The sequence below is a fragment of the Neodiprion virginianus genome, chromosome 1 (genome assembly GCF_021901495.1).
Source record: "Neodiprion virginianus isolate iyNeoVirg1 chromosome 1, iyNeoVirg1.1, whole genome shotgun sequence".
In the NCBI taxonomy this organism is placed as follows: Eukaryota; Metazoa; Arthropoda; class Insecta; order Hymenoptera; family Diprionidae; genus Neodiprion; species Neodiprion virginianus.
Genome location: NC_060877.1, coordinates 1,654,339 through 1,669,719, shown reverse-complemented (window position 1 = coordinate 1,669,719; position 15,381 = coordinate 1,654,339). Strand labels below are relative to the sequence as shown.

Below are 15,381 nucleotides of genomic sequence, written 5' to 3'. Positions count from 1 at the left end.
AAGTACTTGCGACAGCAGCTACTGCTTCAAGACGTAATCGATACGCTTACCTAAAAGATGTTCCCTTTACAGAATTTCCGGCCCATACGCCGCTTTGTTATCTTACCTGGCGGAGGTTCACGGTGAAAAGCACAGATCGCAGAGTTACATGTGGCTCGGAGTATTTTTCTCGTTAGGCAATATTTCAGTGCCATGTGAGCTCTATATTTAACTATCGCGGCCTTTCCAACAGCTGTTAAAACGAGACGAAACGACGTTCTATCAAGTAATTTTCAGGCGTGGCTTGGCTGATCATTCCGCTCGATTGGGAATGGACCTTCTTCGGTGATTCGATGGTCTTCAACTCCTGGAGACTCTTCCTCGTGGTCTGTACCGTGCCTGAGTTCATCGCTTGTCTGGCACTCTCCTTCTTTCCGGAGAGCCCGCGATTCCTCATCGCCAAGGGACGCCACCAAGAAGCCCTTGACGTTTTCAAGAAGATCTACTCGATCAACACCGGAAACCACCCTGACACGTATGCTGTGAGTTTTTTCCGCCAATGACGAGCCGCTATTCACGTAGATTCACGTTCCGGTGACTAAATTTCTCAAGTCCGTATTCACTAACGATCTTGTGCAATTGCCCGCATCGCAGTCCTCGTTCATACGAATATTAGCTTAAACTTCGCAGCGCGAACTCAGTGAATATGTTCCCAGTTTTTCCAACCGGTTGACGGGTTGCCGTAATTTCAACAGGTCAAAAGTCTCGTTCAAGAATCGTCGATAGAAGCTTCCGGGAAAAGCTTGGTCCACATGTTGCGGTGCGGCTTGCGTCAAATGAAACCCCTCTTCGAGGTCTCGAACCTCTCCCGACTGATTCTGATCACATCCATTCAATTCGGAGCCACTTTAGGGTGAGTACTGCAAAACCAACGAACCTAATCCACCTAAACAACCCTGAAAAACTACTCGGTTCGACTCGCGTTTTTTCAGCTCCAACTCCCTGAGACTCTGGATGCCCCAGCTGTTCGCGATGATCGAAACCTACGAGAAGCTACATCCCACCTCGGCGTCCGAAGTGAAACCCACCATGTGTTACATGCTGGACGCCACTAAATACCTCGAAAAAAATTTAACCGACCCAACGAACATAACGACGAGTGCTGAGCCAGGTTGTACACAGGTGAGAATCGCAGTATCGGATAAGCCACTGACCATGCAGTCGTAGCGAGAAGTGCGTTTTGCGGAAGGAGCCGCAGGAGCTGCGATCCTTGGAAATGTCGAAACGGAAAAAGGTGAAAAGTCCGGTTTTCACGCGTTAATTCCTCACGCTCGCTTGTTTTCAGATGATACTGGACTCCACTGTTTACATGAACTCGATGATCATCGCTCTGACCGGTGTGATCGGATACACGATGGCCGGAAGTCTCATAAACGCGGTTGGGAAGCAGAAGCTTATGAGTGAGCCAACTGTTATATCGGGGATGTCGTGGAGCACAAACTGCTCGGGCATCGCTATCACCCGTTCTCTGTCATTACCCTAGACTCAAGTCGCAATTCCGAACTGTTACAGTCGTGTGTTTCGTGGGTGCCGGTGCGTGTTGCGGAGCTTTATACTGGGCCCAGGAGACGAGCGTGATTCTGAGTTTAACGTCGATATTCGTCGCTCTCGCGAGCATCGGGGGTGCGACGGTGATGAACGTGATAGTCGATAACTTTCCAACATTCCTCAGGTAAGCGCTCGAAGTTTTGACCGTTTTTAAAATTCACTCGAATCAATCCTCCACGCAGAACCATGGCTGTCAGTATCACAATGATGTTCGGACGAGTCGGGGCTGTAGTGGGAAATATGCTGTTCCCAATTCTCTTGAACGCCGGCTGCCTCGGTCCGTTTATCATGATCGGGACCGCGTGTCTCGGTGAGTGAATATTGAACTTGTCTTTCTTTTTCCCGGTTACAACTGTACGTGACAACTATCGTACGCGTGTTTCAGCCTGCGCGGTTTGGACGATAATTTTACCGTCCGGTAAAATTACTGCGGTTAGTAAAGAAGGGGATTTAAAACAGTGATACTCATAGGTTGAGACGTCATTTTTGTACATATGCGATGGTGATTAATTATAGCGCTGAATTGCACGCTATTGATTCTAAGTCATGGAGTATGGTATGTAGATAGGATTTAAATGTCAAGATTTTAACACGATCGTTGCAAAATACCTTTACTATATTCCCACGGTGAGTGTGATGCACGTATCAAGTTTTACAAGTATACGTCACTAATACGTTGCTATTAAATGTATAGTACAGCGTGTCGGATGATACGTGCGCGGCCACGTCGATTTTCCAAGAGATATAATATATATTAATGTATACGTCTGAGCATAAAATGGCAAACAGAAGTAGAAGAAGTGAACAATACGTTGATATACTTTAATAATAAACAATGATACGCTTTTGTTCGTTCAACTTTTAAACATTGTCCTCTGATCTTATCCTGTATGTACGTGTGTTGTAACGTTCCCGGCTTTTTCAGAACCTTGGTTACCGAAACCGTGACACTGTGAATTGTTTGACCTTTTTGTTAACAAATTTTAACTATCAAAAGAATTATGAAAGGAACCCCTCTTTCATTTTTTTATAATTTTTCTGTTGAACTGTCGCCGGACACGGATGACACAGCGCCGTACACATTTACTTGTTTCACTGCTATGTTGTTAAATAAGAAAACAAACTCCGCTTAAACATCACACATTTTAATCAACTAATTGCACACTGTGCTTTTGTATCTACATTCTTACAAAGGAATTATAAATGAAAATCGCAATAAGCAAATAAAAAAGGAAAATATAAAAGAAAGTGAATTAAATTAAACAGTTAACTATCGCCTGGTTTCTACGTTTTACCTTTAGGAACATACGTAGCTTTTACGTAAGCTGTGAGAAATTCTATGTTTGATGAAGAGTGCAAAGGTTCTTTTAACACTCGTCCCCTAAAATTTTCTATGTTACCTCCTAAATGTAAAAGCTGCCGAATTTTGTTAAGAAAGGAAGCTAAATTATCGCACTGCCCCTTGGCGAGTACAGCTGATTTACAATGACACGTCGCGATGAACTTCGAGAGATAAAAACTACATGTCTTTCCTCAGTTACGTTTTACTTTCTGAATGTATCCTTGAAACCATGTACCAAAGAGAGAAAAAAAAAATTTGTATCTGAACAATGAATTTTGCATCTTAAATTTTGGTGTAAAATATAATAATAACAATTCAGCTTTACGAGATTTGTCCAATTCTCAAAAAACAATAACAGCTGTTTTCCCTGAGAGATAAATTTATGCTGCAGGTAAGACGTATACAGTGTATTACATTATGTCCATAGATACATAACCATATGCTTGTACGTATGTGCTGTGCAGTGTGAAATAAACAAAAAAAAATTAAACAGCTGCTGAGAATTCATAAATAATGACAAAGATGATCCGAACGTCTTCTGTATCAAATATTCACTTGAGTCTTGTACAATTCCGCTCGAAAATACGATGATACCAGCTGTAACCTGGTTAAATATTTTCATGTGAATTTAGACGATAAATCATCGTTCTCTTCTGGAATTCCGTGAAATAAATTATCAGCTGTAATACGGGATTGTTTGCACGGTGTGTCGCAATGACATGACTTGCTCTTCGTTGGCGAGTTAATGGTGTATGGAAATCGAAAATCGCTTAAAAAATAAACGATCTCTTTCGGGCTGTGCGTCGTGATACTTTCTATTCTACTATCGCCTTGAAGAACATACATTTGTCAGTAATGAAAAAATTATTCTTGAACGAAGCTCGCTAAAATATGCGATAATCGATACCAGATTACCTGCTCAGCATACAGAGTGACAAAATTCAAGTTATACCTAATACATAGCTGCTTATTCTAATAATTATTCACGAAAGTGAAATTTTTTCGCTTGTACAGATGCAAAATCAATGAATGAAGAGCTAACTAGTTATTTGCGAAAGTAATTAACATTTGTTTCGATAACTCAGTCAATGAAAATAGACAGAACTGTGTTTGAGAAGAGGAGACAAATATTATTATTTTCAGTACGCTCGTATATTTCGTAAAAAAATATTCCCGTCTTATACCAGACACCCGCCATAAAAGTAAAAATGAAAAAATGTACACTGCACCCTAGCAGGACGTGCCTACAATTTAATCATAAATATACGTATTTTTATCTCGTCAGTTAACTTGAAATTTTACAATATATGAGTATTTTCGGACTGTTCACTTGTGTGCGCTAATTCCTAATTGTGAGTAGCGTTCACAATGAGCACTGTTTTGGAAAACAAGAACAGTAATCTAACACTGTGGAACCATCGACGCATAATCGGTACAAAAAAACAAAAAAACGAACGATCTTGATGAGCGTAAAGAAATCGTTGTTTGAGTATTTTACGTTAATTTGGTGGGAGGTCTCGGTATGAAAGTGGTAAGCACGATGCAGACTGAAAAAGAAAAGAGACGAGGATTGAAGGAGTGTATTTCTTCACTGATAATATTTAACTTTCAGGTAATACGCACCGACTAAAAACCCTGCGACGAACGCAAAGGGTGACATGCATCCTGCGCTTAGAAGTATCGGGAAGAGGAGATTTCCAATCGTCGCTCCACCGCGCCCAACACACATGGTCAGGCTCACGGCCATCGTTCTAAAACAACGGAATTATCTCAGGTAAATGACGTCACGCGGTGAACTGCTGAAATTTCGAATTGAACACTTTGTCTCGGTTTGACTCGACCTCTTCGGACCTCAGAGACGTGGGCATCAGGTCAACGATGAAGCTGATGATGCTGGTGATCGCGATGTTCGTCGCAGCCGTGTACAGGGAAAGAATTGCTAACGTGACGTCCGAACTCGAGGACCAATTAAGTCCCAAAATGCAGGTAACTGCAGCAACGTAGAGCACCTCTGGTTGCGAAAGAAAAGAAGGGAATTAGATATCAGGTCAAATTGATTATTCTTCTTCCTTGTGATATGAAATCCTTACGCATGAGAACCTTCTTTCCTATCAAATTCACCAATTTTCCAGCAAAGGTGTAGCCAATCACCGAAGTTGCGGAAATGATGATCGAGTTTATGTAAACTTTGTTGGAAACAACCGTCTGCGAATACAATGTTCAAGAACGAGTTGAAGTCCCATCGTGGTATAATCGGAATCTATTATTAATTCATCGCTAGCGTCATAAATTGTTGAGCTTACCGCAATACACGTGTTCGGAACAGTGTCGTTCGAAAAACTATTCACCGCGTAATCAGTGTCATTTTTCATAGTTATGATTTCACACAGAGTCGGGTTACCCAAGCTATAGTCATAGTTGGCGTAGTCAAAGTTTTCCATCATCGCGAACAACTGAGGCATCCACAATCTCAGCGTGTTCAGACTGTAAAGGTACACGAATATTCGATTGAATTGCTTAAACTATTTGGACAACGAACGGCGATGTCGACGCACCTTAGGATGCTACCAAACTGAATTGTGATGATCAGCAGAAACCGGGCGAGATGCGGCTTCTTGAAAAGCGGTTTTATCTGAGCCCAACCGTTTCGCATCTTCTCGCAAATGGACGCGCTTTTCTGGTCAGCTGGTGTATCGTGGATTTGCTCCGTTTGACGCTCCTGGCAGAGTTCCTTTACCTTCAGTGACAAAGAAGAAGGGTTACACGGTGTTCGTGAGAAGAACGTTTCTTCAGAAATCACAGCAAGCGTCCTTACCGCGAACGTTTCCGGTGATTTTCCGGTGTTCATCGAGTACATTTTTCGGAAGATATTCATCGCCTCGGCGTTTCGACCCTGAGACATGAGGAACTTTGGACTCTCCGGAAAGTACATCAACGCCAAGCATGCCAGCAGCGAAGGCATGCTGCAGACCAGGATGAATATCCGCCAAGAGTTGTAGACGAAGGCTCCGTCGAACAGAGTGAACGACCAGGACTGAGGTATTATCAGCCACGCCAAACCTGTGCCGAGTTTCGTTTGATATATTGTGTATGCAGAAGGTGCGATGAATGTTATTCAAAATTTACCTGGAAGCACGACAATACCCAATGATGGAAATAAACTGCACCAAAGCAACGTCTTTGCTCTGTGCTTGGAAGAGTGAAACTCCGCGAGGTACGTCATGCTGATTGCAAAAGGGCCGTTTATGCTGTAAAGGAAATTGTTGCGAAATCAAACAGACGATTCCGTGCAGCGACGTGCCCGGATTCTACACTCACATGAATCCGGTGAAGAATTTGAAGAACGCGAGGACGTAAAAGCTCTGCGACATGCTGCACATCACGTTGCATATCGAATCGGCCAGGTATCCCCATATCAGCAAAGACCGTCGACCTCTCACGTCAGCCAAGAAGCCCCAAATGAACGCCGAAGACATCATTCCTGGTTGAGTGAAATGCAAGTTCTTACAGTCGGATTTCTTTCAATTCCTACCGCGTGTGTAACGGCGGTACAGTAACTATGAGGAAAATCTTGCCTGTGTAAGTAACAGCGTTGAGAACTCCCTTGTGAAACAATGTTAGACGCAAATCACACTCGGCCGATGGCAAAACGTACGACATCGTTGTAGAGTCGAAGACGCTTGCGAATCCCCCCGGAAGGGCTGCCAACAGAAGCAGATAGTTGAAGAGTCCGTAGCCTAGAGAAGAAGATGAATGACTGAAAAATGATTCGACAGAGAACGAGGTAGTCGGGAAACCGACAACGCTCACCTGTGGCCTCAGCAGCTTCCTCGAAGTCGCGTGGTGTTTCCGTTTCATCGTGTTCTGAAAACGGTACTCAAAATGATGAAACTTTGTCGTCACTGTAAGATTAAAAAAGCGTGAAAACTCACCATTCACAGCTCCGACGGGTGGCTGAGGTTCGGTTGGAAATGAGACGGTGAATATCTTACAAGTCCCTTTCGTTTCGTCCTGTTTCTCTTCGTCGGGCATTTTGTCTTCGTCGTGCATGTAACTCAGGTCTGATTGAGTTTACTCCGGGATGCCTTGGTGCGCGAAAAATCTACTTCAAGATTTATTTACCTGCTCACTCATCGTCAGCGATAATAGCGTTTAATGATACCAAGCATTATCGCGCACACATAACGTTGTTTACTCTATACCTGAATAATGTAGACAGTTCAAGTATTCAATGAAGAAGAGAGAAAAAGATTTCGCCGTAGTATCAGTAGCGGCTAGCTTACGTGATATCCGATTTTGTGCCAGTGGTTGTGGCCCGACGATATTCTAAAAATGAACGATCAAACATTGACGACGAGAACACTTGCAAACTCATGACAGGTCATTATTTATAACTTCCCCCGTACCTTTTCACTGACGCTACGCTGAAGTTCACCCAGCTCATGCAAATGAGCTGCCAGGGCCTGCGTGGTATTTGCCATATCTGTTTGCCTGACTCCGTTTTGAACATGCTTGCAGAATGATGAAGTGGATTTCAGAAGACAGCTTACACGACAAGCGACATTTTAAACCATTTTTACTGCAATTATCTTCCTTAAATTGCGTTTTCATCACCCATACCATACATCAAGGCTACCGTAATTACTCGTTGCAATAAGTATTGGTATCTTGCTGAAGCAATAATTCAAGAAAAGATAAAGTTGCTCAACTCATTGCAAGCATATTTCTCTGTACTGCAAAAATTGAGTGTTTGCTTTACCCTGATAACCCAATCGGGTTCTTCTCTGGGCGGAAACGGTATTCGTTTCTTGAAAAGAAAACTAATTCATTTTCCAGGTCATTTACTATCAGAATCAATGGTTTTGTGCGTCTCTGATGATATTAATGCAATCAGAAAACAGCACCAGCTGCCACTCTGGGCTGTCGCAAGGTATTCCGTGAAACGATTTCAATTGTATACTAGATTTAGAATTTCTCGGGCATCTCCACTTAGCTTTATATTCGGAGATAGGTACGCTGATTGATACCAGGTTATTTTTACACAATTGAAGTGACCCCTAACACCTTGGTTTTAATCGAAGTCACTATCGCGACCTTGCTGTGTCAGCATTTGACGCAAGTCTTCTTCTCTACGCACGGTATCATATTATACTTTAGATAACGATGAGTACGGGATGCTTGTTTGGAATTAATTTATTTAGTTGGAATTAGCATAAATTCAATTGTCGAGCTGATCAGATAGCGCGTTATACGCACGTCTATATACAATATTTTCCTATGCACACTCTGCAAATACACTTCCAGTTTATCACAGTAGAGATCATTGCTCACATTGTCCATCGATATTTATCTGTTACAGAAATTCTTAACAACTGTTAAACCAATTTCGGTGGCGGCTTTGGAATGAAAATGGTCAATACTAAGCTGACTGAAAAATAAACGAATCACGAGATGTCAGTTGTTATTTGTTAATTGAGCAAAGTCTCGAAAAAATAGTCTCCTTTAGCGCCACACTTACCCAGTAAAAAACACCCGATAAACATGAAGGGAACGATGCAGCTAACGTTCAAAAGAATCGGGAATAACAGATTCCCAATCATCGCACCGCAGCGACCGACGCACATTGTCAAACTGACGGCCATCGTTCTGAAACACGGTGGAACTTCCATTACCTATAGAATGAAGTGATTTACTTGAGTGCGCGTAATGATAACAACAGTGAGAGTTCTCTTAATGAACACCTCCGAATAATAGATTCCTCTTCACAATAGACAGTATAAAAATTTCCAGTAGCACAATTTACACGTTGATGTTGTTCTGGATAACGGACGCTCCTCAATAACGGACAACATTTTCAGTCCCGAAGGTGTTCGCTGTTGGGAAATTTTACTGCATCCGTGGATTTAATGCTAACAAACCTGAGCGACGTGGGCATCAAGTCAATGATAAAACTAATGATGATGTTGACAGATAGGCTGGCTAGCGCCATAAATATGGACACAATGGCCAAGGTGACGTCTGAATTCGGTGACCAATTCAGCCCAAAGCTGCACATTGCTGGAACCGCGTAGGCCATAACTGCAGTGAAAAAGACATCATATGGTTAGTCCTGGCGAGATAACGCTTATCAGTTGTGATAATTGATTGCACTTAGCTTCTTTCTGGCACGCTTACACAAGAGGTTTTTCTTGCCGACTAAATTGACCAGATTTCCGGCAAGCATGTAGCCTATGATAGAGGTGCATGCGATGATCATCGAGTTTATGTAAACTCTGCTCTGAACGGGTGCCTGAAAACGCTTGCTCAAGAGTAGTGAAATGCAACAACCGTGGTACAACCGAATGCTGCGGTGTATCGGTCAGAGGAACTTACCACGACGCAAGTACTCGAAACCGTAGAGTTAAGGTACGCATCATCTCGTGTCACGGTTGAAGGGTTCGAAGCCAGTATGATGTCGCACAAAACGGGAGCGCCCAAGCTGGCATCGCGATTCTCGTAATCAAAGTTTTCCATCATTGTGAAAAGCTGAGGCATCCAGAGCCGGAGAGTGTTCATGCTGGGATGAAAATTACACGTGAATCCCCTGCGCCTTGTATCGAAATGTATCGATACGTACCTGAGCATACATCCGAGCTGGATGGCGACAATTAGGAGAAACCGGGCGAGATGCGGCTTTAGAAAGAGGGGCCTTATCTGAGCCCAACCACTCCGAGCCTTCTCCCAGACCGAGGCGTGTCTTGGCTCATCCGAACTTTCGGTTTGGCTCTTCTGACGTTCCTGACAGAGTTCCTTCACCTTTCGTGCAAGAGATCGACGGTTAGAATGAGGATGTGCAAGTTTCTTCAAATATTGGCATGGTTTACATTACGGGAAATGACTCCGGCGGTTTTCCAGTGTTTATCGCGTACATTCTTCGGAAAACCTTCATCGCCTCGTCGTTTTTGCCTTGGGACATTAGGAACTTGGGACTTTCTGGAAAGTAGAGTAGCGTCATGAACGCCAGCATTGCGGGCACGCTGCAGATCAAGATGAAAATTCGCCAGGAGTTGTAGACGATGGTCCCATCGAAGAGGGAGAATGACCACGACTGAGGAATTACTATCCACGCCAAGCCTATTACAAGTTGGAGTAGCAAATGCCTTTAGCAAAATTCGGTGACAACGTCGACGCTTCAAGTTGAGACAAAAACTCGCCTGGAAGTGCCACGCTGGCCATGGAGGGAAACATGCTGAGCCACATTAGCGCTTTAGTCCTGCACTTAACGCCGTGAAATTCTGCCAGGTACGTCATGTTGATTGAAAAAGGACCACTTATTCTAAACACATGAATTCGTTCTACAGATTATACTGATATTATCCTGGTGTGTTTTGTTTTCTGTCAACCATGGTAGAGCCATTTCGTCCCGCTTTTACTCACATGATTCCACTCAGGAATTTGAAGATAAGTAAAACTTGGAAACTCTGCGAAGTACTACTCAGAATATTGCAAACAGAATCGGCCAAATAACCGACCATTAGCAAAGAACGTCGCCCCATCGTGTCAGCTAAGAAACCCCAGAAGAACGCCGATGTCATCATGCCTGAAGAGCTCCGTGATCAGAATATCAGGTTTTGAAAAGTGATTAACGTCAGAGTGAATTTTCAATCAGTTGTTTTATTACCGGCGTATGTCACCGCGTTGAGGACTCCCTTGTGAAATAGCGTCAGCTGAAGGTCACATTCGGCCGATGGAAGCACGTAAGACATTGTCGTAACGTCAAAGAAGCTCGCCCATCCTCCCGGAAGAACGGCCAGTAGAAGCAAGTAGTTGTACAGGCCGTATCCTGGAAATGTTCATCGAGAAATGACGACCTTCCCTTTTCCGAATTCCTACCATGTCACACATACCAGTCGCTTTAACGGCATCCTCAAAGTCACACGGCGTCGTCGATTCATTCGGTTCTGCGAGTGAGAGGAAGAACAATGTTTCGAAACTGAGAGCTGAGGGCGTTCGACTTGCGAGCGCGTAACTGACTTGACTGAGATTACATCATCTTTGCCAAAAAAAAGTGATAACGAAGTAGCGGATAGTGATCTACACGACTCACCGTCCACAATGACGGCGGACTCAGCTGGAGGCGAATACGAAATAGTGAACACTTCCACGGTATGTTTTCTCCCATTTGACATCTCACCGTCAGACATCTCGTTCTGATTGAAAATGAGAGAAGAGTGAAGGAATTTCATGCAATAGAACTGTGACCGGTAGGATTTTGAGCTGATGTACCATCGTACGTATTGTATGTATAATGTTTGCACCTGCTTTGATAGTATCGCTGATTGTGAGTAATGGTATTAACATTGTTCTATATTTATATACAAGTACACCAGGTATACCGTCGTATCAACACTATCGAATAAATTTTTCACGTCGCAAGTGTTTACGGAAGAATTTTATTACGCAAATAACTACATACACCTACATATCCGTATGTACAATCGTGACGATTTTCATGCATGCACACGGCACATGCTTTGTTGAGAATTGAAAGCACGTCGAGTAAGTGTCCTGCAATAAATACATTAAGTATACAAGAAAAAGTACTTCACACGAATGCAAAAAGATGCAGTCTCCTTGTACACATTGTGAGAAAACCGTTCATATTCAGATGAAGCAGGTACGAAGGTAAAAAATTCAAATTCTGATGATGATCTTGACGCGCCAAAGAAATCCATCCAAAACCTTATATCAGCCTTGATGGAGGTTTCGGAATAAAGATGGACAATGAAAAGCAGGCTGCGTGCACATGAAAAAACATTGATTTTGGTTAGTATGATAAAAAATTATCTTTAGGGATTTTGAACATTCCTGAATAAAAGCTTAAACCGACTCACCGAGCAGGAACCCTCCGACAAATATGAAGGGGGCCATGCAACCTGTACTCAAAAGCAGCGGAAACAGGAGATTTCCGAACATCGCGCCGATCCGACCGGCGGCCATGGCCAGAGTAACAGCCGTTGCTCTGGAACAAGAAAGTTCACGTAAATTTCATTTTCCACCACGTGTCGATAGTCCGAATTTCAACCAACCTGAGAGTCGTCGGCATTAGGTCGACGGTGAAACTGATGATAGTAGTGACCGAGACGTTGCCAGAAGCCATGTAAATGGCGAGAAGCGTCAATGTCGCGTCAGAATTCGGCGACCAGTTCAACAAAAAGGCGCAAACAGCTGGGATCAAGAAGGCAACAACTGCAAGGTGAGGAAAATAATAATTTCTTCCAACGAAATTCGATTTGCAGTTGAGTAAAATTAATCGAATGTCCTGCGCTATGTGACCTTACAAAATACTCACGCAAGAGATTCTTCTTCCCGATCCGATTAACCAAACTCCCGGCAATTGAACAAGCTATGGCAATGGTAATGGCCAAGATTATGGAATTGATGTAAACCCTGCTGTAGACAGGAACCTGCAAATTATTTTATTTCAAAATACCTCGAACGACGATTTTGCCATGCCGAAAGATCTGAAGTAGACATTGAACTAATTTTGCACAAGGTAAACTTACCACGTCACAAGTTTTAGCCATCGTGGAGTTGATTTCATCGTACGTTGTAAAGTTTGAATTGCTCGGCGTACTTATCATGTTGCACAGAGTTGGACGACCGATGCCGACGTTGTGTTTTTTGTGTTTAAAGTCTTCCATCAATGTGAAGAGCTGAGGCATCCACAGACGCAGCGTATTCAGACTGCGCAGAAAACGACAAGTTGATATTCCGCATGTCTACTGTGAGTGAATGGTGACAACGTACCTGAGGAGGCCCCCGAATTGTATGGTGATGATCAGGAGGAAGTGGCAGAAATGTGGCTTCTGAAACAGGGGCATCACCTGTGCACCACCGTTTCGGATTTTTTCCCAGACGGATGCTCTTCTCGAGGTATCCACAGCTTCTGTTTTCCGTTTCGGATCATCCTGACGAAGTGCCTTCACCTTCGCAGATAAGAGTTCGTGGTTTATACACGGATCGGTTAATCACTTACGAGTGTTTTTCTTCATGCGTTGAAACAAACGGCATTACGGGAAATGTTTCCGGTGCTTTTCCAGTGTTCATCGCGTATATTCTTCGGAAGACCTCCATCGCTTCCTCGCTTCTACCCTGGGACATCAGGAACCTCGGACTTTCTGGTAAAAATCGTAGGATGATGAATCCCAGGAGAGCTGGCATACTGCAGATCAAAATAAAGATTCGCCAGGAGTTGTAAACAAATGTTCCGTTGAATAAGGTAAATGACCAGGGCTGAGGAATTACAATCCATGCTAATCCTGATTGAAAAAAAATCAAATCAAACATTTTATTAATCATACAGTGCAGGAGAAGGTGCTCAACGCATACGATTGAATTATTGATCACCTGGAAGCACGATGCTTCCTAACGAAGGAAAAAGGCGAGCCCACAGCACTACTTTTGACCGATACTTGCCACTGTGAAATTCTGCGAGGTATGTCATGTTGACTGCGTAAGGGCCGCTCATTCTATAAAACCACAATGTTAATGGACGAGTGTTCGATCACTTTAAAAATATTTTAGAGATCAGGGGAGAGCACAAGTACCCAACACTGCATGCTAATTCAATTGTTCTACCCACATGCATCCACTCAAGAATTTGAAAGTCAGTAAAACGTAGAAGTTCTGAGACATGCTGCACAAAATATTACAAATGCAATCACAGCAGTATCCCAGTCTGAGAAGCGTTCTTCGGCCCTTTGTGTCTGCTAAGACACCCCACGGAAACGCTGCGGTAAACATTCCTAAAAATTTAACATTTTTATGGTACATGTTGAATCAATTTCAACGTCTAACGTTGATTAAGGGGGTCTTCAAATACAGCTCGTCAGTTCGAATATTAGTCCAGTCAGTATGTCGCTCAGAAAAGGAAAATCTACATGCGGTAACATAATTTTTGCGATAGTATGATTTGTTAAAGGGGTGTGTTCTGAACGTAATTCCGGATTTGTGATGTTCCCAGAGTGTCAATGACGCCACAAATTACGTTCCCGCATGTAGCTTGATTCACCTACTGACTGGACCAAATGTTCTACACTTAAACGATCTTCAATAATTTTTATTACTCAGTCTTGTCTAATACCTGCGAAAACAGCAGCGTTGAGCATTCCTTTCTGGAAGAATGTAATTTGCAGATCACATTCAGCTACTGGAAGAACGTAAGACATTACCGTTGTGTCGAAAAAATTTGCCCATGCTCCTGGCAGAATTGCCAATATTAGCAGGACATTAAACAATCCGTAGCCTGCAAAAGAAACCACATTACAAGGTTGGAATTTTTTAGAATATCTGAACAGTTAAATTAATCCTCATAATATAGTATTCAATAACAATAATCACAAGGATTTCCATTTGACTCTATCAGTGTCCATTCATTTTGTTCTTTTCAGACGCTAATCCCATATGAGCTATAAAAATATATTTATGACTGATTTCAACAGCTTAAAAAACAAACCGGTTGCTTCAATGGCTTCATCAAAGTCATGTGGAATATTCAACTCGTTAGAATCTGTAAAATTAAATTTGTTATTAGTTATACATAATGCATTGAACATACTTTGTCGCTTTAATGAAAATTTGATGCATTCATTTTACATTCGCATGTTTGCACAGATAGTCACAAGCAATACTGACTGAGCATTTTAACGGAGTATTTGTGTCAAAAAATCCAATTAATAGAGAAAATTTCCAAACACAAATAGGCGCAAAGCGATACCAAGTTAGCAGTAGGATTGAACGCAACGGGCCAATAACATCGTTCGTGTCAATGTGTGTCGAAAAGCTATGGCAAAAAAATTTAAAAAAAAAAATAGATTAACCGATTCCAGTAATTATCAATAACTTACCGCCGGCTGAACGCGAATAAAGTTGGACTTTTTCTGCATCGTGTTCTTTGGTGTCGTCATTAAACATGTTAGTTAATCGAATTACGTGGGTTAGGCAGATATAATTCGTCGCGATAACGTAGCTGGGAAAATTTACGCTATCCGAGAGCAACAATATTCCTGTACTAGATGATCGAACCAGCCACAGCGAATGGTGGTGAAAAAGTAGCGAGTACAGAGTGGATTAGGTCTATCGATACCTCAGCCTCTTAGCATCTGAATGTAATTACTCGACGGCCTTCGTTGATTTACCGCATGATTATTACTGGGTATGGCTTACCGCGCAATCGGCGGCATTCGTTTGAAACCTTAGCGAAAATATGGACGGTCAAAACCAGTTAACATTTTTAAGACAACTAATATTTTACCTCGTCTCAAAACGAATGAACGCTGCGCTATAATTAGCTCTACGAGGATTACGTCATTTGTTTTTTCTTATATCATTAACATCCCGGTGGTAAGAATCAAACGATTATTTGTTCAATTAATAGTTGAATCCATGAGCGAAGACTGATATTTTTTCAA

The 15,381-nt window shown here is 42.5% G+C and overlaps 3 protein-coding genes across 5 annotated transcripts in view; 1 reads left to right on the top strand and 2 right to left on the bottom strand.

The window, feature by feature from the left end:
- The window catches only part of LOC124302732 (uncharacterized), a 29,172-nt gene extending 26,161 nt beyond the window's left edge, over positions 1-3,011 (top strand). Inside the window, exons 17-24 of the mRNA XM_046759205.1 lie at positions 73-194; positions 277-521; positions 735-892; positions 972-1,161; positions 1,325-1,439; positions 1,552-1,711; positions 1,770-1,897; positions 1,973-3,011. Of these exons, the coding sequence (XP_046615161.1) occupies positions 73-194; positions 277-521; positions 735-892; positions 972-1,161; positions 1,325-1,439; positions 1,552-1,711; positions 1,770-1,897; positions 1,973-2,049 (1,195 nt within the window). The 3' untranslated portion in view covers positions 2,050-3,011. The remainder of the gene's footprint in view (positions 1-72; positions 195-276; positions 522-734; positions 893-971; positions 1,162-1,324; positions 1,440-1,551; positions 1,712-1,769; positions 1,898-1,972) is intronic.
- A 226-nt stretch (positions 3,012-3,237) lies between these two features.
- LOC124302729 (uncharacterized) lies at positions 3,238-11,312 on the bottom strand. The gene is made up of 24 exons (XM_046759190.1): positions 11,016-11,312; positions 10,816-10,869; positions 10,590-10,751; positions 10,346-10,508; positions 10,123-10,244; positions 9,798-10,042; positions 9,546-9,724; positions 9,302-9,485; positions 9,104-9,218; positions 8,848-9,007; positions 8,408-8,575; positions 7,336-7,474; positions 6,862-6,997; positions 6,740-6,793; positions 6,505-6,666; positions 6,248-6,410; positions 6,056-6,177; positions 5,745-5,989; positions 5,485-5,666; positions 5,233-5,413; positions 5,020-5,134; positions 4,771-4,940; positions 4,553-4,680; positions 3,238-4,476 (listed from the first exon to the last, which is right to left on the bottom strand). Exons 1-24 carry the CDS (start codon positions 11,152-11,154, stop codon positions 4,293-4,295), a joined length of 3,672 nt encoding a protein of 1,223 aa, XP_046615146.1. The 5' UTR covers positions 11,155-11,312; the 3' UTR covers positions 3,238-4,292.
- A 69-nt stretch (positions 11,313-11,381) lies between these two features.
- On the bottom strand, positions 11,382-15,101 carry LOC124298656 (synaptic vesicle glycoprotein 2B-like). 3 transcript variants are annotated; one of them, XM_046750967.1, is made up of 13 exons: positions 14,818-15,101; positions 14,606-14,753; positions 14,427-14,480; positions 14,055-14,216; positions 13,554-13,716; positions 13,319-13,440; positions 12,986-13,230; positions 12,719-12,897; positions 12,475-12,655; positions 12,261-12,375; positions 11,998-12,157; positions 11,803-11,930; positions 11,382-11,704 (listed from the first exon to the last, which is right to left on the bottom strand). In XM_046750967.1, exons 2-13 carry the CDS (start codon positions 14,610-14,612, stop codon positions 11,652-11,654), a joined length of 1,569 nt encoding a protein of 522 aa, XP_046606923.1. In that variant the 5' UTR covers positions 14,613-14,753; positions 14,818-15,101; the 3' UTR covers positions 11,382-11,651. The 3 variants fall into 3 exon arrangements, with proteins under 3 accessions (XP_046606923.1, XP_046606913.1, XP_046606930.1); XM_046750957.1 differs by lacking the exon at positions 14,606-14,753; XM_046750974.1 differs by lacking the exon at positions 14,606-14,753 and having other exon boundaries at positions 14,312-14,480; positions 14,818-14,899.
- Between the last annotated feature and the right edge of the window lie 280 nt (positions 15,102-15,381).